This window comes from Schistocerca cancellata, chromosome 3 (genome assembly GCF_023864275.1).
Source record: "Schistocerca cancellata isolate TAMUIC-IGC-003103 chromosome 3, iqSchCanc2.1, whole genome shotgun sequence".
Classification (NCBI taxonomy): Eukaryota; Metazoa; Arthropoda; class Insecta; order Orthoptera; family Acrididae; genus Schistocerca; species Schistocerca cancellata.
The window spans coordinates 518,382,919-518,404,152 of record NC_064628.1 but is presented as its reverse complement, the minus strand read 5'-3'; the positions used below and the strand labels follow the sequence as shown (position 1 = coordinate 518,404,152).

At 39.5% G+C, this 21,234-nt stretch overlaps 1 protein-coding gene across 4 annotated transcripts in view; it reads right to left on the bottom strand.

Annotated features, from left to right (window-relative positions):
- The window catches only part of LOC126175323 (uncharacterized protein SYNPCC7002_A1628-like), a 58,539-nt gene that overhangs the window by 18,225 nt on the left and 19,080 nt on the right, over positions 1-21,234 (bottom strand). For all 4 annotated transcript variants that reach the window (XM_049922036.1, XM_049922038.1, XM_049922039.1 and 1 more), the window contains exon 5: positions 9,306-9,461. In XM_049922036.1, coding sequence (XP_049777993.1) covers positions 9,306-9,461 — 156 coding nt within the window. The remainder of the gene's footprint in view (positions 1-9,305; positions 9,462-21,234) is intronic.

Genomic DNA, 21,234 nt, shown 5'->3' with positions numbered 1-21,234 from the left:
ATGTTTTCCAATACATAGGAGCAGCATGTTCCACTTCATGGAGCATTGTTGATCTCTTTGAACAATCAAACTATCCATGGATGCAGATATGGGATTTGTGGATGCGGACAAGAAGGGACCTGTCAATGCAGTGTGGATGCATTTGCATCTGCGCAGACCTCTACTCACATGCCGGTGTCCTTGACTTCAAAAACTTTGCGGCCCATGCTAGAAGGTATGTCCAAATGAGAAAATTTGCTGTTCATAATTTTTTCCACAAGTTCGAAAGAAGAGTGCAGCAGTGATATATGACAAATACTGACAGCATCTAAAACTGATGGAAATTTATTAGATGTTCGCTGATACACTCAAATCTACATCAGCTAGTGTCAGTCTGGCCAATAAAAACATGTTACATTCATAGTGGTGACTGTTCTGCAGTGGAGAAAACAGGAGGGGAGAAGCCTGTTCAAACATAGATATACCCTTGGATAACACGAGATATTGAATATAGTCAATGAAAGACGAAAATATACAAACACAGGAAGTGAAGCAAGCAGAAGGGAATACAGAGATTGACAGAAAGTGCCAAGCAACAAAGCAGGAATAGCTAGAGAGGAAATACAAAACTAGAAGCATATATAAATATGCATCTGCAAATAATAATATAGACTGAAGTGGGAAAAGATAAACACGAAACAGTAAGAAGAATCTGACAGAACACTGAAAGACCTAAGTTGAAACAATGCACACAGTAGATAATGTTCCTTAGGAGAACATGCCACGACAAAATTATTCCACCTAGTGTGCAAGATATACATGGCAGACTTAATACCCATAGATGTCAATAAGAACCTAAGAAATAAACAATGGAAAATCCAGGATGGTGTAATGGCAATATTATGAAAAGGAGGGATTGCTACTTATCATATACCAGAGACATCGAGTTGCAGACAGGCACAACAAAAAGACTACTAAACATGTAAGCTTTCAGCCAGAAGGCCTTCTTCAGAAATACACAACATACATACATACATACATTAACACAAATGCAGCTCACACATCCATGACCACTACCTCTGGCTGTCGGGGCCAAACTCAATAAAGGAGACAGTTGGTACAGTGTGGCTCATAAGTAAGGACATGCAGTGTGGTTTGGATGGTGATTTGTAGAACACAGGAAAGAAGAGAAAGAAAGAAAGAAAGAAAGAAAGAAAGAAGAGAAGAAATGAAAACATTTAATTTTCGTCAATGACGTAATTATATCAGATAAGGAACAGAACTTGAAAGATCAGCTGAATGGAATGGACAGCATCTTGGAAAGAGGTTACAATATGGATATCAACAAAAGTTAACTAAGGATTGTGGAATGTAGCCATATTACATCAGTCAACGCCAAGTAACTTAGCTAACAAAATGAGACACTAAAAGTGGTAGATAAGTTTTGTTATTTGGGCACAAAATAACTTCCTAAGGCTGAAGTAGAGAGGTTATAAAACACAAGCTGGCAATGACTAGTGAAGTACTTCTGAAAAGTGTGGATTTGTTAACACTGATGTAAATTAATGGTTCTGTAGGTGTATGCCTGGAGTGTATCCTTAGATGGAAGTGACATGTGGAAAGATTATTAGTTTGTTTACCCACTTTTGAAATGTGATAATACAGAATAATGCTGAAAATTAGATAGGTAGATCAGGTAATGAAATTGGGGACAAAAGAAATTTATGGCACAACATGACTAAAGAAAAGGCTAGCTGATGGAACATGTCTTTATTTGAGGCATCATGGAGTAATAAATTTGGTAACAGGAGGAAGTGTCTGTGGGAGTAGTAAAAATTGTAGAGAGAGATTTATGTGCAGATAAAGCAAACTGGTTCAAATGTATGTAGGTTGCAGCAGTTATGCAGAGATGATAAGATTTGCACAATTTGGACTACCGGCATAGGCAACTGTGTAGACTAGACCCAAGATTGAAGGCTACCACACAACACAAAGATACTGTTGACAATGTCACTCAACTGTTCAATACTGCCAGACTTATGGAGATGCATGTAATAAAAATATAAAAGAAACGGCAAGAGTAATTACTTTTAATAATTTATTGATATATGTTGCTGTTGTGGTCTTCAGTCCACATACTCGTTTGATGCAGCTCTCCACCCTATTCTATACTGTGCAAGCCTCTTCATCTCCAGGTAACTACTGCAACCTACATCCCTCTGAATCTGCTTACTGTATTCATCTCTTGGTCTCCCACTACAATTTTTAGCCCCACGCTTCCCAACAGTACTAAACTGGTGATCACTCGTTGCCTCAGACTGTGTCCTACCAATTGATCCCTTCTTTTAGTCACGTTGTGCCACAAATTTCTCTTCTTTCCAATTCTATTCAGTACCTTCTCATTAGTTACATGATCTAGCCATCTAATCTTCAGCATTCTTCTGTAGCACCACATTTCAAAAGCTTCTGTTCTCTTCTTGTCTGTTTCACTTCCAATCATGGCTACACTCCATAAAAATACTTTCAGAAACGACACTTAACATTGTGTAATGTGATGTACCATTAAGATAAATAACACAAATCACAGCATCATAGAATTTTGCAAAAATATCTGCAGTTATATGTTTTCGACCATGTCTTATACATGTTAAGGTATTGGTGGCAAAACAGAGTGATACAAAGAGCTGTCCATGTAAGTTGTGCAATGTCCACAGCCATGTGAACACAGGGCATATAATGCTGCACCAAGATCCAAGAGAATGCCATCATCATTGGTATTAGCTGTGGTGTTGTAGTAGTAGTATTAATACAAATAGTTGCTTTCTTAGTAGACAGAATATTTCGAGACTGCTATTGTTAGTTCCATAAATAGTTCTACTGGTGTAACTGAACTTAGGTAATGTAGACATATAGTTTTTTTCGGTAACTGTAAAATTTTACTGTAAGTGAGAAGTGTGGGCTCTGTCGAACGTTTGTGAGTAGTGGATTACGGCATGGGATTTGTTCAAAGAATTTTCCTTGGGGGCATTCTAGAGAGTTCCTCTCCTGGGAATGCAGAATCTGTAGTAGAAATAAGTTGATAGAGGAGCAAGAGTGTAAGATCTGCAGTTACAACGCACAAAGGAGGAACTAGATAGGTTGAAGAGGGTAAAGGATGGTGGGGAACGGGAACAAGCAGTTGGCAAGAAGGCAGCAAGGAAGAGGAGATATTCAGACAGTTATACTTTGCACATATGCAATAGATTTGACCAACTGTCAGAGTTGAGTGGAGAGGAGCCTCATGTAGCTGTAGATGTAGGGAACATGCAGCAGTCCTCAGCAGTTAGGAGGCCTAGGTTAGTTGCAAAGTCAAACAGAAAGAAGAATGTTCTGCTGCTGGATAGTTCGCACAGTAGAGGTGTGGGCCAGCAGTTGCAGGAAGTGTTGGGGAGTGAGGGCCAGGTCACCAGCTTTGTGAAGCCTAGTGCAAGGTTGGCTCAGGTGACTGACAGCATAGGGGAGTTATGCAGAAATTTTACAAAGGAGGATCAGGTAGTGATAGTGCGTGGAGCAGGGAACACTCTTGATAGGGACAGGGAATATGATGTAGGTGGTGACCTGGTAAAGATAGCTACTCAAACTGATGGCAATAATGTGCATTTCGTGCAACTGTTTCAGCATCATGATCGGCCTCATCTTAATGTGGCTGTTAGGCGCATTAACATGGGCTGGATGATGGCAGAGGGCACATTTCAGTGCTGCCAGTTGGGTCTATCAGCAGATCAGGTTTCACTAGGTATGGCGGGCACCTCAATAGGTATGGGAAGGGGAGGCTGGCAAAGCTTATAGGTGACAGTGTAGTGGGTGGTGGTGGGATCAGTCAGAGAAAAATTCCTGTAGTAGTTGGTGTTAGAGGTGCGCCTTTTTTAGACTGAAATCAGCTTATAGGTACACCTGCTTAAAGGAAGTCCCTCTAACTAAGGGCTTACCTTCAGAGGATGTCATGTTTTCAAGTAGAGAAGGAATTAGCATATTTTATCAAAATATAAGAGGTCTTAGAGATAAAGTTGGTGAACTGCTTACAGATGTTGATTCTGAAATTACTAGTATGTCGGAGCACCACTTAAATAATTTGACAATTATTCAGAGGATTCCTTTACCAGGATACAGATTAGCTGGCTGTTTTTCATGGAGTTCATTGCGGGGTGGGGGAGTGGCTATGTACATAAAAAACAGTATTCCATTTGAGTCCATAAGCCTATCACAGCACTACACTGAACAGATATTATATCAAAATGTTAAAAGTAGTCACATTCAAGCTGCAGTATCCCATTACAAACAGTACTGAAAGTACTGTAGACTTAGAGAAAGCTTTTGACAATGTTGATTGGAATACTCTCTTTCAAATACTGAAGGTGGCAGAGGTAAAATATAGGGAGTGAAAGGCTATTTACAATTTGTACAGAAAGCAGATGGCAGTTATAAGAGTCGAGGGACATGAAAGGGAAACAATGGTTGGGAAGGGAGTAAGACAAGGTTGTAGCCTCTCCCCAATGTTATTCAATCTGTATATTGAGCAAGCAGTAAAGGAAACAAAAGAAAAATTCGGAGTAGGTATTAAAATCCATGGAGATGAAATAAAAACTTTGAGGTTCGCCGATGACATTGTAATTCTGTCAGAGACAGCAACGGACTTGGAAGAGCAGTTGAACGGAATGGACAGTGTCTTGAAAGGAGGGTATAAGACGAACATCAACAAAAGCAAAACGAGGATAATGGAATGTAGTCGAATTAAGTCGGGTGATGCTGAGGGAATTAGATTAGGAAATGAGACACTTAAAGTAGTAAAGGAGTTTTGCTATTTGGGGAGCAAAATAACTAATGATGGTCGAAGTAGATAGGATATAAAATGTAGACTGGCAATGGCAAGGAAAGCGTTTCTGAAGAAGAAAAATTTGTTAACATCGAGTGTAGATTTAAGTGTCAGGAAGTCGTTTCTGAAAGTATTTGTAAGGAGTAGCACACAATTGGTTCACCTCTTACTTTAGTCACAGACAGCAAAAGGTCATTATTTACAATGTTGAGAATGGCTGTGATGTGGGGTCTGAGTGGGGTACGGTCAAGTGGGGGATGCCCCAGAGATCAGTGTTGGGGCCACTCCTGTTCCTTATTTATATAAATGATATACCCTTTAGTATTACGGGTAACTCTAAAATATTTCTGTTGGCTGATGACACTAGCTTCGTAGTACAGGACGTTGTGTGCAACATTGGCTCGGTTTCAAATAGTGCAGTTCATGACCTAACTTCATGGCTTGTAGAAAATAAACTAAGGCTACATTACAGTAAGACTGATTAGTGAACCTGAACAGTTCAAATTTCTAGGTGTTCACATAGAGAGTAAACTGTTGTGGAAAGTTCACGTTCAGGATATTGTTCAAAGACTTAATACTGCCATTTTTACTATTCGATCGGTATCTGAAGTGAGTGATCATTCAACACGAAAATTAGTCTACTTTGCTTATTTTCATCTGCTTATGTTGTATGGCATTATATTCTGCGATAACTCTTCCCATTCTAAAAGGATATTTTTGGCTCAGAAATGGGCAGTTAGGGCAATAAGTGGTGTAAGTCAACAAACCTCTTGTCGACCCCTGTTTACTTGTCTGGCTATTTTGACATTGGCCTCTCAATATATATATTCCTTACTGACATTTCTTGTTAACAGTATTAGCTTATTCCCAAGAATAAGCAGCTTTCATTCAGTTAATACTCAGCAGAAATCAAACCTGCATTTGGATCGGACTTCCTTAACTCTTGTGCAGACACGTGTACAGTAAAGTGATGCATCCATTTTCCATAAGCTACCAATTGAATTCAAAAATCTTAGCAGTAATCCACGCGCTTTCAAATCGAAACTGAAGAGTTTCCTAATGGGTCACTCCTTCTATTCTGTCGAGGAGTTCCTTGAAAAAGTAAGTTGATTCTTGTTGTATTGTTGATTGCATTTACTTAAACTTATGGACTGACTTTTTTTGGGTTCATAAACATTTTATTTTTATCTGTCATTACTTTTATGTTGTAATTTCATGTACTGACACGTTCCATGACCTTGGAGATTTGCTCTTCAATTTGGTCCTAAGGACCTTGACGTGGAAATAAAAATAAAAATGATATCATGAATATATATTAATATGAATTCTGCCTTTCTGTTCATTGGTGAGCAGTCATGCACCGAATCTTGGCACCAACGTGTTGATACAGGGAACTGACTGATATGTCCAACATGTGGCAAGACACACACAGTGTGTAGTATGCCATGCTAACATGATAATAACAGGCAAAATGCATTACATTGTCACATTTTGCTGCAGTCATATCCCTCATCTGTGAGTGTGTAGTCTGATATGGCGTCAGCTTACACAATTTCAATATCACATCAACAATACAGTCTCATAATTTACTGAGGAAAGATCTTGGTGATGCATTATATGCCCTGTGTTCAAATGCTGTGGATACTGTACAAATTATATGGACAGCAAACATGATGCCAAAGACACAAAGCAACTGTAATGACTAACTTTTTGTATCACCTTGTTTAATCACTAATACGTATGTCACATGGTGAAAAACATATAACTGCAGATATTTTTGCAAAATTCAGTGGGGTTGTGATTTGTGTTATTTATCATCTTGGTACATTGCATTACACAATGTAAAATAATGGAAAATCTGGTATCAAAAACAACAATACGAAATAGGATAGATTGCGCTATTCACTTTGCTATATACTACCACTCAGTAATTTCAGTACGCCCAATAAAAGACATCTAGTTCTCTGTAGACAAGGTCTAATACCGTGGGTACGGTTGATGAAGCACAGGAGTAGTACAATAGTTGTAAATATGTCATGATTTTTGTTTTTGGTCACTGAGATACAATAGTATCCAGCAAACAATATGTATATAAATATTATGTACTTATCTGATATGTTTGTTTACCTATTTGCTGATGGATGCCACTTTTGGTGGACCTGTGTTGTTCCCTGTAGTGATGTGATGTCCACAGCGAATGGCAAGCACTGCTACGATACACGACATGTGGTTCCTGCATGTCAGTTCCTTCACGACATTGAAGCGTGCACATCATTAGTATGGCTCGAGTGAAGATGGCCATAGAAAAATGTGCTGCAATTGTAGCACTTAACCAAGTAGGTTTATCTATTTGCCAAATTGTGAAACAGTGTAGTGTGTCTATAAGGGCAGTGCAATACGCCCTTCACCACCAGAAGACAACAGGTAGCAATAAGGACATACCACGGCCAGGATGACATTGTAAAACAACTAAAATTTGATCATAAATACATCAGGATTACCAGTAAGAGAAATAGATTCAAAACAGCACCCCAAATTCATGCAGAATTGGTAGAAATGAACATAACAATATCTGTTGCAACAGTGAAAAGGAGACTGACTGAAGCCGGCTTGAAATGGTGTGTCACAGCAAGAAAAGCCCTTCTAAGGCCAATAAATAAACAGAAGAGACTTGAATGGGCTAGAAAACATCATAAGCAGATATTGGAAGAGTAGACAAAGGTGTTGTTCACCAATTAATTGAAATTCGAGATTTTTGGAAGTAGGAGGAGAATATTTGTTTGCCGATTTGTAGGGGAAAGGATAGCCCAGCAGTAAGTTCTATCTACAGTTAAACACAATGGAGGTTCTATTATGGTTTGGGGATGTTTAGCCAGAGATAAAGTTGGCCACATTGTGAAAATAGAAGGATGTATGGATCAGAAGCAGTACCATCACATACTTCATTATTATGCAACACGAAGCAGATTGCGCTTAATAGGGAAAGGGTTCACCTTGCAACAAGATAATGACCCAAAACATCGGTCGGCATACTGTACGAACTACAAGGAAAAACAGAAAGTACTGAGTGATACATCCCAAAGCTCCGATTGTAATCCCATTGAAATGGTTTGGGATGAAGTGGATGGACGTGTCAGGGAAGTTAACATATCCAGCAAGGAACAGTTGGAATAATGTTAATGATATGTGGAATCATAAAGCTTAACGATACCTGCAAAAATTGATTGCACATGACTTGAGTTTGTGAGGCAGTCATTAAATCCAAAGGAGGATATTTTGATGAAAGTAAAATATAATGATTGCGATTGTATTATATATGTGGAAGTTAATATAATTATATTTTGTGAGAAATAACATTTAATTTGTGCTGTAAATCTGAAATACCAAGGTGCATTGAAATTAATGAGCGGTAGTGTATGTTCACTGGCAGAAGGGTATACTGAAAGATTACCAGCTACTGGACTAAGTTCTTTATCAGATGTTCACAAAACACACACACACACACACACACACACACACACACACACACACACAGAGAGAGAGAGAGAGAGAGAGAGAGAGAGAGAGAGAGAGAGAGAGAGAGAGAGAGAGAGAGTCACATTCTACAGTCTAGAAGAAAACTAACCTCGCTATCAAGACAATTCCAGTAGGAAATGAGTTCTCAGCTTTGCTTATATGTGTCAATTCTCTGCAGGAGGAATGCAGTACTCGACACAGATCTGGATAACACTGAATAATAGTGATATGGATGAGGAGACGGTTAGTAACATGTGGTATGGAATCCTAGTTCAAGTATGGTTCTAGCAAAGACAGCAGCACTGATAAAGATGCGGACAGCTTGACACACTATGTCGTGAGCACACGGTCTGCAGTTTGATTATTGGTAGAGCCCATAATCCTAGAGGATGATCATGGAGACCAGTCACTGTGCAGTCAGCAAGGATGACTCTATTTGTCCTGCAGGACTCACAGTTTTGTGAAAGAGCTACAGAGGAGCTTGAAGATGACAGTTACAACTGATGTGGTTTGGTTTTGTGATATGGCCAGTGATGTGCTCAGTGTTCTATGATGGCTTATTAGATTTTTATTGTATGATCTGCTGTTTGAGTTTGTGGTTCTCTTGTCACTAATAAATTCTTTTACTGCTGCTCATTGCCATCTCTCCTGAGGAGAAGCATATTATCACATACATAGTGTTCCACAGGATGTATTCAACAACATTTCACATTGTTTCTTAGGGAGCAATCTGTTACATGTACATAAATTATTTTGATGTTCTGTACGCATTAACTGAACTGGAATATTAAGATCTACCTTTCATCAACGTGGAGAAAAAAATGATCAACTGGAATTACAATGTTTTATAAAAAAATTTCACCATATTTTTCAAGCAATTACTATTTCAATATACACTGGTAATTCAGAGGCAATTCGGTAGGGTGAATGAGATATTTGGTACAATATGATACTTTACACAAAGCTGCATCATAAATTCAGCATCACTGGTGCCTGTATCAAGTTCGATGTCTAGATCACTCTTCTGCTTCCGAAATGGAAAATTCTTCTTGCAATGCATTGAAAATGTAAACACATCCTTTGAATTCCTAAAGATAAAAGCTGTGCCATCTCCCTGAAACAATTAGCAGAATAATGAATGTCTGCCTCACATAATTAAACAGTGTGAATATATTAAACATAAAATTTAAAAAAAACTTAATTTATTCAAACAAGTCTTCTCTGTGTAATATTGCCAATGGACATGGCTAATCTTTCCTCTTTCCATCTAATTTTTGATATCGACCCACACTTATTCTAACAATGAAAATGCTAATAATTAACTGTCAAATACACCAAATGATTGACTGTTTCAAAAATTGGCACAGAAATGTACATTTGAAATACTAAGCATCCAAAACACAATTAACAAAGCTTCAGGCTCATTGTACTCTCAATAAGTAAATTAACAAACATTACTTTTACTTTGCGGATGTGCAATAAGAGCCTGATTAATTGTAGTTGCAACTCATTACACTCTGTTTTGCTGCTGGCAACATTACATGCATGCATGTAGTTACTTGCATATCACCTTTGTGACAGGTGATGGACAACACCTAAGAACTGACTAGAGCAACAGTACCAGCTGCAAATCCATGATGTTATTTGATCTCTAAAAGTGCAATAAATGTAACCTCCTGAAACTTCATGATCATTTAGTGCAGTAAATCTAAGGGGAAGGTGTAAAGAGTTAGTAATGTGTAACATAATGATGTGTAGAAGGCCGAATAGGCAAGAACTGACTGTTGGTTAAGTTTACAATGGTGTGGGTATGACAGTACTGCAGAGAATGAAATTATTATTGAGTGGCCAATAGTGAAGGAGAGTGATCATAACTTTGCTCAGTCAAGACAAATAAATAGCTTTACTATTCTAGCATGACATTTCCTCCACCAATTTCTGAAACGTGTAAAACTCGCGAAACATGTTGTGCTCTGGCCTTGTAGCTAGTAAATGCAAAGATTTTCTTGAATGTGCTATCACTGCCAGAGGTTAAAGAACAATCTACTGCTTGGAAGCTAACTATGAGAGACCCATGAATAGTTGCAAAAAAAGAGCTTTTACAATGCACATTGTCGCTCCACTGTTGTGTTTTCATCTGTGACCCTTGAGGGTGACAAGTGTTACCAGTAATAGTAAAGCTGATTAAGCTGATGAGAAAAGATGTCAAGTATTTACAGCCAGACAGGAGCTAGAAGATAAAATTTTCAGCACTGGACAGGCCCTGTGAGAAGTGAAAGTACAGAGGAAGGTGGTATTGGCAATTATTGAGTATTGAATCAAAATTGTACACTAGTGGGTTCAAGCTGTTATTGTAAATTACACCTATATGCTTCAATAACAACTCACAGAAACAAAATAGTGTGATCAAGACAGCATCATATTACAAGCAATGCAGACTTCATTCCCATGATCATCACTGTGAGTGTATTAGCACTACTCATAACCTTTTGTTAGTAGCCTTTTTGGAAGTTGCCAGAAGTGAGTGATTTGCCTGTTACTAACTTGATTTGTTTCACATACCTGAAGGCCCTCCTTCAAGATGGGATTTGTGGAACGCAGTGTGTGTGTGTGTGTGTGTGTGTGTGTGTGTGTGTGTGTGTGTGTGTGTGTGAATGAAACAAACATTCCCATTTTACTCAAAAAAGTATATGATATGATTAGTGTTTTCAAATGGTTCCATGACAATGCTATTGATGTCAAGAACATGTCACATTGTAAGGAATAACAGATGAACTTGGAGAGTATTTCCATATTCTGTAGTGAACATTAACAAATTCAAGAAACAATATGATGAAAAGGATAGATTGCTACTCACCACATAGAGGAGATGTTGAGTCGGAGACAGGCACTACAAAAAGACTGCTTAAACATGTGAGCTTTGGGTCGAAAGGTCTTCTTCTAACACAGAAAGCACACACACTCCTGCAAGCACAAGCACACACACACACACACACACACACACACACACACACACACAAAACCACTGTCAATGAGGCAGACTCTCATTAGAAGAATGCCCTTTGGCCAAAAAGCCACATGTTTAGTAGTCTTTTTTGTGCCTCTCTTTGATTCAAGGTCTCCTCTATATGGTGAGTAGCAATCTTTCCTTTTCATTATTTTGTCATTAATCCATCATGGATTTTCCATTGTTTAAATTCAAAATACATCAATAAGGGAAAAATTGATAGTATCATATTAAAGTTTTAATAACAAACTTGGATGCATGACCCACTGGTTTAATACAAAGAGGTTACACTACTGAAGACATGAAATTGAAAGAAGGCATACAAATTTGGCAGCAGGAAGGTCAAATGGAAGACATACATTTGCTTTGATAGTTCTGGGAAAAGTGTGGAATCTTTTAAGGAACCAACACACCACACACTAGAGTGGCCTATTCTAAAGTAGATTCCCAGTTGTCAGATGTCTACTATGCACTAGTTTGAAGGAAAATGTCAGTGGAGTTTGGATATTCATTGGCAGGATTATAACAGGTCTGTATATTAATAGGAGAAGGTATTAAAGGTGATCAACAAACATATACTGTCTGTGTCATTTTCAAATGAACTGTCCCAGTATTTGCCTTAATTGATTTATGAAGATAACAGACAATGTCAACATGAAGGGCCATGTGGGGATTTACATGTTGCTACTCTTGAATGTGAGTGCAGTGCCTTCAGCATTGTGCCCCATTACTTTATGAATTCAAATGTGCACTGCTGCAAGGAACACAACACAATTCTCATGAAACCTTGCAGGGACAATTCCAGAATCCGTATTCAAGGTGGTATGCCAATGTATATATCGTAAAGGGGACATGGTATGAGAGATTAGAAGGCATGTAGAGAAGAGACAAGGTCAATCATTTTTCACTTTACTCTATTCATATATGGGATAGGACAGTGTGTGGCCAATGGTGGTATAAAGCATCCTCCACCAAGCACTGTGCAGTGGCATTCACAGTACATATTTGAAAACAGATGTAGCAGTAGGTTCCCATTAATAACAGTTTTGTGCAATATCAACAAAGTTGTAGATAAACTTTATGCGTTTCAGTATTACAATAAAATACAATGCCGATATGGAAAAATATTATTCATTACTGGAAAGCCACAAATATGTATACAACAAGACGAACATAGTTTCTTGCTGATAAATTCTGTTGCACATATATGGAGGCTAATGTTATGCTACAGCAATAAGAATCATTTTGAAACTCAAATTGTACTAACTCGACTAACATTAGAATTTATCACAGGACAAGGGCACTTTCACAGTCAAGTTCCAGGAACATACATCTAGTTATGAACACTACTGTTTAATCCTCCCGGACTGACGAATTAACATCTTCTGTATTTACTGATGAGCTGTTGAAATATTTTGTGCCAGTATACATTTCTCCACTGTTAAATTCATGCACAGATGCATAGTTTACACACTGTCCTTCAATGCTATACAGCCTCTACCCTCTCAGAAGCATTTTTTATTCTGTCGCTGTAGATATCTGTAAATCTTTTCTCACATTTCTTTGCAACATGGCCAAGACTCTTGTCTAGCAGATGGAATTTAACTCAACTTCAGGATTTTTTTCCCATAGGCATTACAGGTACTAAATTCTCTATACCTTCATAGTTTATAAATGAACAAGCATGCCACAACTAATTTTATTATCATTTCTATGAGAATTAAATGACAGGAAGATGCCATTTCTACATAAAAGTTTTTCTTGGTTAGTTCAAGTATTTGTTTTGTATTTTATTATTTGTTTCAGGTACTCCAGTGGCAAGGGACAGTTGGACTTCATCAGAAGATATCCCTACATCACAGCATGTGCAGCATGGAACTATCACCACTGCATGAACTACTGAGGAGGACCAGAAAACATATTACAACTAGGGATTTCCAAGGAAGTGAAAAGCAACAATGTAGAAAATTGAAATCGATGAAAAATTAGCACAGTGGGTTGGAGTCTAGTAGCCACTCGAGGTACATGCATGTAATCAGTCATGTAATAAAACTTCGTTGCTAACTGAAGCAAGTGATAGTTATTTGAATAAAAACTATTAAAAGACAATTACCTATGATTTTATGAGAAGCCTATACCAAGAATTTGTGTTTTTGCCACCCAAATCATTTCACAGTCCATTAATTTAATAAATTATTCAGTTAGGTTCTGATCAGAACTTGGAGGCAACCAGTCAACCTAATTTTCATCCATTTCATGAAAACAGTTATAGTATCTGCTTTACGTAAGGGAACAGTGTTGCACTAAAAATGAAAATAGGCAATTAAAAATTTATTCCTGCTACACATAATCAATATTCCCTGATAGTCAGCATTGCTTCACAATTATTCTATAATGAAATATTAGAGTACAGTTCAGTTTTATAAACAGTCACAAACCAAGTGACACAAAAAGAAGACATACTTTTTCCTTTCCACAGTTACTTTACTGATTTACAAAATTTAAAAATATACATTGTACAACAATTAATAAATACAGTTTTGAGATTGCAATTTAGTATCACGAGATTACATTATGTATGAGATGTTATTTTTGTTGGGCATCTGTTTAGAGAGCCAGAATGCACTTGCTCATATTTCTTCATGAATGGCATTTTAAAGACAGACAGAGGCAGCTACTGCAAGCAACTTCTGCAAAGAATATACAGGGTGATTCAAAAAGAATACCACAACTTTAGGAATTTAAAACTCTACAACGACAAAAGGCAGAGCTAAGCACTATCTGTCGGCGATTTAAGGGAGCTATAAAGTTTCATTTAGTTGTACATTTGTTCGCTTGAGGCGCTGTTGACTAGGCGTCAGCGTCAGCAGAAGTGAATCGACGACAGTTGTTCAGCGTGCATTTCGAACGAAGTATGGTGTTAAACCTCCTGATAGGTGGTGTATTAAACGTTGGTATAAACAGTTTACAGAGAATGGGTGTTTGTGCAAAGGGAAAAGTTCTGGACGGCCGAGAACGAGTGATGAAAATGTAGCACGCATCCAGCAAGCATTTGTTCGCAGCCCAGGAAAATCGACTCGCAGAGCTAGCAGAGAGCTGCAAATTCCACAATCAACTGTATGGAGAGTCCTACGAAAAAGGTTAGTTATGAAACCTTATCGTCTGAAATTGGTTCAAGCACTGTCTGCAGCTGATAAGATTAAAAGAATCGATTTCTGTGATTTTATCCTTGCTCAAATGGAAACAGATGAATCTTTCGTTTCAAAGATTGTGTTTAGTGATGAAGCAACTTTCCACACTAACTGGAAAGTCAACCGTCACAATGTCTGTATATGGGGCACTGAGAATCCACGGGAAACAACTCAGTATGAACGTGACTCGCCTAAGGTGAACGTTTTCTGTGCCATTTCAGCCAATAAAGTTTTTGGTCCCTTTTTCTTCGAAGGTGCTACTGTAACTGGACTACAGTATCTGGAGATGTTAGAGAATTGGCTGTTCCCGCAGCTCGAACAAGAAGCACAACAATTCATATTTCAGCAGGATGGAGCGCCACCACATTGTCACTTATCTGTCCGTAACTACCTGAACGTCAACTACCCGAGGCGATGGATCGGTCGCCAGGCAGCCCGTGACAGAGCACTTCATCACTGGCCTCCAAGAAGCCCTGATCTTACCCCCTGCGATTTTTTCTTATGGGGGTATGTTAAGGATATGGTGTTTCGGCCACCTCTCACAGCCATCATTGATGTTTTGAAACGAGAAATAACAGCAGCTATCCAAACTGTTAAGCCTGATATGCTACAGAGAGTGTGGAACGAGTTGGAGTATCGGGTTGATATTGCTCGAGTGTCTGGAGGGGGCCATATTGAACATCTCTGAACTTGTTTTTGAGTGAAAAAAAAAACCTTTTTAAATACTCTTTGTAATGATGTATAACAGAAGGTTATATTATGTTTCTTTCATTAAATACACATTTTTAAAGTTGTGGTATTCTTTTTGAATCACCCTGTATTTATTAGGAGAAAATCTGTTACTTTTAAAATAGCCACTGCTCTTCCTCTTAACACTGCTTAGCTGCCATTTTTATATATTAATTCATCCTGAGCATTTATGTTAATTGTGTGATTTCATGGAAACTATTAGCTACCTAGACACAGGAAAAGTTAATAACGTGTAAAACATGAACACTAGTGATTAGCTGGAATTTAAATCCCTGCATCAATATATTCTGACAAATTATACACTATGTGATCAAAAGTATCCAGACACCTGGCTGAAAATGACTTACAAGTTCATGGCACCATCCATCGGTAATACTGGAATTTAATATGGTGTTGACCCACTCTTAGCCTTGATGAGAGCTTCCACTCTTGCAGGCATATGTTCAATCACGTGCTGGAAAGTTTTTTATGGAATGGCAGCCCATTCTTCATGGAGTGCTGCAATGAAGAGAGGTATCAATGCCGGTTGGTGAAGCCTGGCATGAAGTCAGCATTCCAAAAATGTTCTATAGGATTCAGGTCAGGGCTCTGTGCAGGCCAGTTCATTACACGGATGTTATTGTCATGTAACCACTCCGCCAGAGGCCATGCATTATGAACAGATGCTCAATCATGTTTAAAGATGCAATTGCCATCCCTGAATTGCTTTTCAACAGTGGGAAGCAAGAAGGTGCTTAAAACATCAATGTAGGCTTGTGCTGCGATAGTGCCCCTCCTTGAAAAAAACATGACCATACCATAACATCACCGCCTCCGAATTTTACCATTGGCACACTGGCAGATGACTTTCACCGGGCATTCGCCATACCCACACCCTGCCAATGGATCGCCACTTTGTGTACCATGATTCGTTACTCCAAACAACTTTTTTCCACTGTCCAATGTTTACTCTCCTCACACCAAGCAAGGCATCATTTGGCATTTACCTGCATGATGTGTGGCTTATGAGCAGCCGCTCGACCATGAAGTCAGCTGTCATAGTACTTGCAGTGGATCCTGATGCAGTTTGGAATTCCTGTGTGATGGTCTGGATAGACGTCTGCCTATTACACATTACGACCCTCTTCAACTGTTGGCGGTCTCCATCAGTCAACAGACGAGGTCGACCTGTACGCCTTTGTGCTGTACGTGTCCCTTCACATTTCCACTTTACTCTCACATCATAAACAGCGGACCTAGGGATATTTATGAGCATGGAAATCTCGTGTACAGGCGTATGACACAAGTGACACCCAATCACATTCAAAGTCCGTGAGTTCCACGGAGCACCCCATTCTGCTCTCTCACGATGTCTACTGACTGCTGAGGTCACTGATATGGAGCACCTGGCAGCACAATGCACTTAATATGAAAAACATATGTTTTTGGAGTTGTGCAAATACTTCTGATCACAGAGTGTATAACAATGGAATAATAAGGTACTCTTTAATGCCTTTTCCTTTACTCTGAATATCTGTGGATTTCCAGTTTCTGATGATGCCCACTGTTGTCTTTCCATACACCACTGCACCAGAACATAAGAAGTCTATGTGAAACTTATTTTTTCTTTGAAGCATTGTGGTTGTTGGGTGTTCATCCTAAATTCATATTTATTACAATCCACAAGTATGAAAGAAGAGAAAGTAATGCCCGACACTGCAAAGAGAATAATAACAAAGGAAAACAGCTCTGGGTTATGGGATGGAAGAAAAGCTGTTAGGCAAAATGGAACGACGGAAAATTCAGAATGAAATAACAACAATATTATCAATGGAATAGATTGCTACTTACCCTATCGAAGAGAGATGAAGTCACAAACAGGAACAATAAAAAAAATTGCTGTACATTTTATCTTTTCATCAAAAGGTCTCTGTCTGAAGTAGAAAACACACACAGATGGCTCTGAGCACTATGGGACTTAACTTCTGAGGTCATCAGTCCCCTAGAACTTAGAACTACTTAAACCTAACCAACCTAAGGACATCACACACATCCACGCCCGAGGCACGATTCGAACCTGCGACCGTAGCGGTCGCACTGTTCCAGACTGTAGCACCTAGAACAGCTCGGCCAACCTTGCCGGCACACACACTTGTATCTGCTCCTGATGAGAGCAGCAATCAGGGCTGAGGGTATGGAGAAGGCTCTGGGCAAGGACGGTGGTGAATAGCAGGATAGGGTGGGGGAAAATGTAGTGCTGTGTGTGGGAGCATGCTGGGTTGTGATGGCGATAGGGTAGGGCTGCTAGGTGCAGTCGGGAGGTTTGCTGGGTGGGGGGTGGGGGATGGTGAGTGGAACAGGAGAGAAGCAAAGAAGGTGAAAAGTCCTAATAGATGCATTGGTGGAATGGAAGGGTGTGTTGTACTGGAGTGGGAGCATGGAAGGGGTAAGTACATGGAGGACAGTGTCTAGTTAAAGCTGAGGGCAAGGTGGTTACAAGAATGTAAGATACTGCACTGAGAGTCCCACCTGCACAGTTCAGTAACCTAGTGTTGGTAGGAAGGATCCAGATGGCACAGGCTGTGAGGCAGCCATTAAAATGAATAATGTTCTCTTGGGCAACGTGCTCAGCAATTGGGCGTTCCAGCTGTTCCTTAGCCACTGTTTGTCAGTGGCCATTCATGAGTCACAGCTTGTGTGACATCATGCCGACATAGAAAAGAGCATAGTGGTTGCAGCTTAATTTGTATATCACTTTGCTTTTACAGGTAGCCCTGCTTTTGATGGGATAAGAGATGCCTGTGACCAGACTGGAGTAGGTGGTGATGGGAAAATACAGGGTGTATATAAAGTATGGGAACACTTTCAATTATTTATTGCACAAGAGGTGGCTGTTGAAGTGGGGGTATAGCTGTTGGTTGGTAGGTTTAATATGGATGGAGGTGCTGATGTAGCCATCCATGAAGTTGCTGCCAACAATGAGGAAGGTGGTTTATTGGGATGAGGAGTACCAGGTGAAGTGAATGGGGAGAAGATGTTAAGGTTTTGGAGCAATGTGGATAGGGTGTCCTCACCCTCAGTCCAGATTACGTGCCTTGTTTTTCCAGTCACTTACCACCTCCCACCTTCCGGCCACAAAGGAGCACTCCCCTCTCAGTGCCACCAAGAACTGTAACTACTGAATCACTTTCTCCAACAGGGTTTCAGTTATCTGTCATCATGCCCTGAAATGAAGACTGTCATTCCTACTATCCCTCCCATTTCTTCCACAGTGGTATTCTGCCACCCACCAAACCTACACAATACCCTTGTCCATCCCTACTCCACTCCTGCCTCCAACCCCTTGTCACATATCCCTACAATAGACCTTGATACAAGACCTGTCCAACACATCCATCAACATCTAATCCAGTTTGGTCTCAGGCATCTGCTATCTCATCAAAGGCAACACTACGTGTGAAAGCTATGTGCTGTACAAACTAAGCTGCAACGACTGTGTCATTTTCTATGTGGGCATGATGACAAGCAAGTTGTCCGTCTGCATGAAGGGCCATCAACAAAATGTGGCTAAGAGACAGCTTGACCACCCAATTGCTGAACACGCTGCCTCACGAAAAGTGCATCACTTCAACGACTGCCTCACAGCCTGCGCCATGTGGATCCTTCCTGTCAATACCAGGAGTTCTGAATTGCACATGTGGGACTCTCCCTGTAATATATCACATACTTCCATAACTCCCCTGACTTCAACTTTCATTAGTCCCTGTCCTCCACCTACCTATCCCCTTACCTGCTCTGACTCCAGCACAACACAGTCTTTCATTCCACCAATGAATCCACTAGTCCTCTTTCCCTTCTCACTTCTCTGCTTTTCCTCTCCCTTCCCTCCCTCCCCGCACCCCCAAATCAAACTTCCCAACTGTACTTAGTATCCTTACCCAGTCCCCAACACCTCCCTGCTTGGTCCCATTGGCGGCACACCTTCCCCCACCCCAACCCACTCACTACATGTCTTCCTCTCTGCCCCATGCCTTCTACTTACACCCCCCCCCCCCCACCACCACCACCACCACCACCACCACCACCTCCACCCCCACCCCCAATGGATTGCTGCTCCCATCATGTGCAGTTACAACTCAATCTGGCCTCCGGTCGCAGCAGCCAGAGACAGTAGTAGTAGTAGTAGTAGTAGTAGTAGTGTGTGTGTGTGTGTGTGTGTGTGTGTGTGTGTGTGTGTGTGTGTGTGTGTGTGTGTGTTTTCTACTTCAGAAGAAGGCAGTTTGGCCAAAAGCTAAAATGTATAGTAGTCTTTTCATTGTGTCTGTTCGTGACTCGATGTGTCCTCTATATGGCAAGTAGCAATCTGTCCTTTTGAAAATACTGTTGTTATTCCATCCTAGACTTTCCATTATTGGATGCCTATGAATTTCACACAGTTTCAAAAATTGTGTACCCTTTGATATCTACTTCTGGTATCATAAGTCCTTGCAAAAAAACAAGAACAGCTCCACCATGCACGGGTGATAAGACACTCGATGCCTGGAGTGACAGAGGCCATGTGGATGTGTTTCAGCTCTACATGTATGAATGTGTTCCTACATTTCACAAAGGGACTTTGCTGAACAGCCTAATAATATCCAATAGTTTTCTTTTAAATGTGCCTGTCTACCACTCAACACCTGTTCCACGTGACGAATAGCAATCTAGTCTAATTCACATTATTATTACTGTATCTTGGATTATCCGCTTGTTGATAATTCAATTTTTTATGCACATGAAAATGATATGTAACCATAACAATGAAATCATTGAATCTAAATTTATCATTCATCATGTTCTGTATAACCTTCAGGAAGGAGAGCAACTTCCAGGTCGGTTAGTCACATTCCATGGATCTAATTGCAAGGTAAATCACAACGATGTGGAATGATCATTTTACATTCATAGAACAAATTATTTTGTAAATATTCCTACATGCTGATCATGTACAAGTTTATTATTATTGTTATTATTATTATTATTATTATTATTATTATTATTATTATTATTAGCATTAGATATACAGATATGAGTTTTTAATTCCTATCCACTACCTTTTACACGTTAGAATGACAGAAATTCTTCCACGGAATACAAGGAGTTGTCAAGGAAAACTTTTTTCAGTTTGTTTTTTAATTTTACTTTGCTGTCTGTCAGACATTCTATACCACTGTGTAGGTTATCAAAAACTTTTGCTGCAGCGTTGTGTACTTCCTTCTGTGTGAAAGAGAACCTCCATGTCATTTTTCCTTCTGATATTGTGCTTATTATGTACATCATTGTTCCTTTTGATCTACAGTGGATTATTTATAACAAACTTCATGTGGGAATAAATATACTATCAAGCAGCAGTCGAAAAATGCTTAACTCCTTAAAGATAATGTAACTGGATGGATAAAAAATCTATTCACCAAGTGATAACAGAAGAAAATGTATATAAAGGTTAAGTGAATGTGCAAACTTCCACAGCCAGTGGCTCTTTCTTCTGACGGAATGGTTGAAGGGGAGGGAAAGAAAGAAAAGGACTGGTGAGGTTTAGGAAATGGGGAGAGTTAGGAAAAGTCGCTCAGAACCCTGGGTCAGTGGAGACTTACCGGTCGAGATGAGAAGGAAAGATAAAGAATCAGTCTTTCTTTCTCATTCCTGCTAGTAAGTCTCCCCTGATTTGGACCTGGATGACTTTCCTGAACTCTTTCCATTTCCTAAACCTCGCTAGTCTTTTTCCCTCATCCCTCTTCCTTCCCCTAAACCCTTCTGTCAGAAGGAGCCACTGGCACCAAAAGCTTGCACATTTATTTAACCTTTATACACGTTTTCTCCTGCCACTACTTGGTAAGTGGATTTTTTATCCATCCTATTACATTATGTTTAATGAGTTAGGCACTTTACTACTGCTTCACAGTATATTTATTCTCACATGA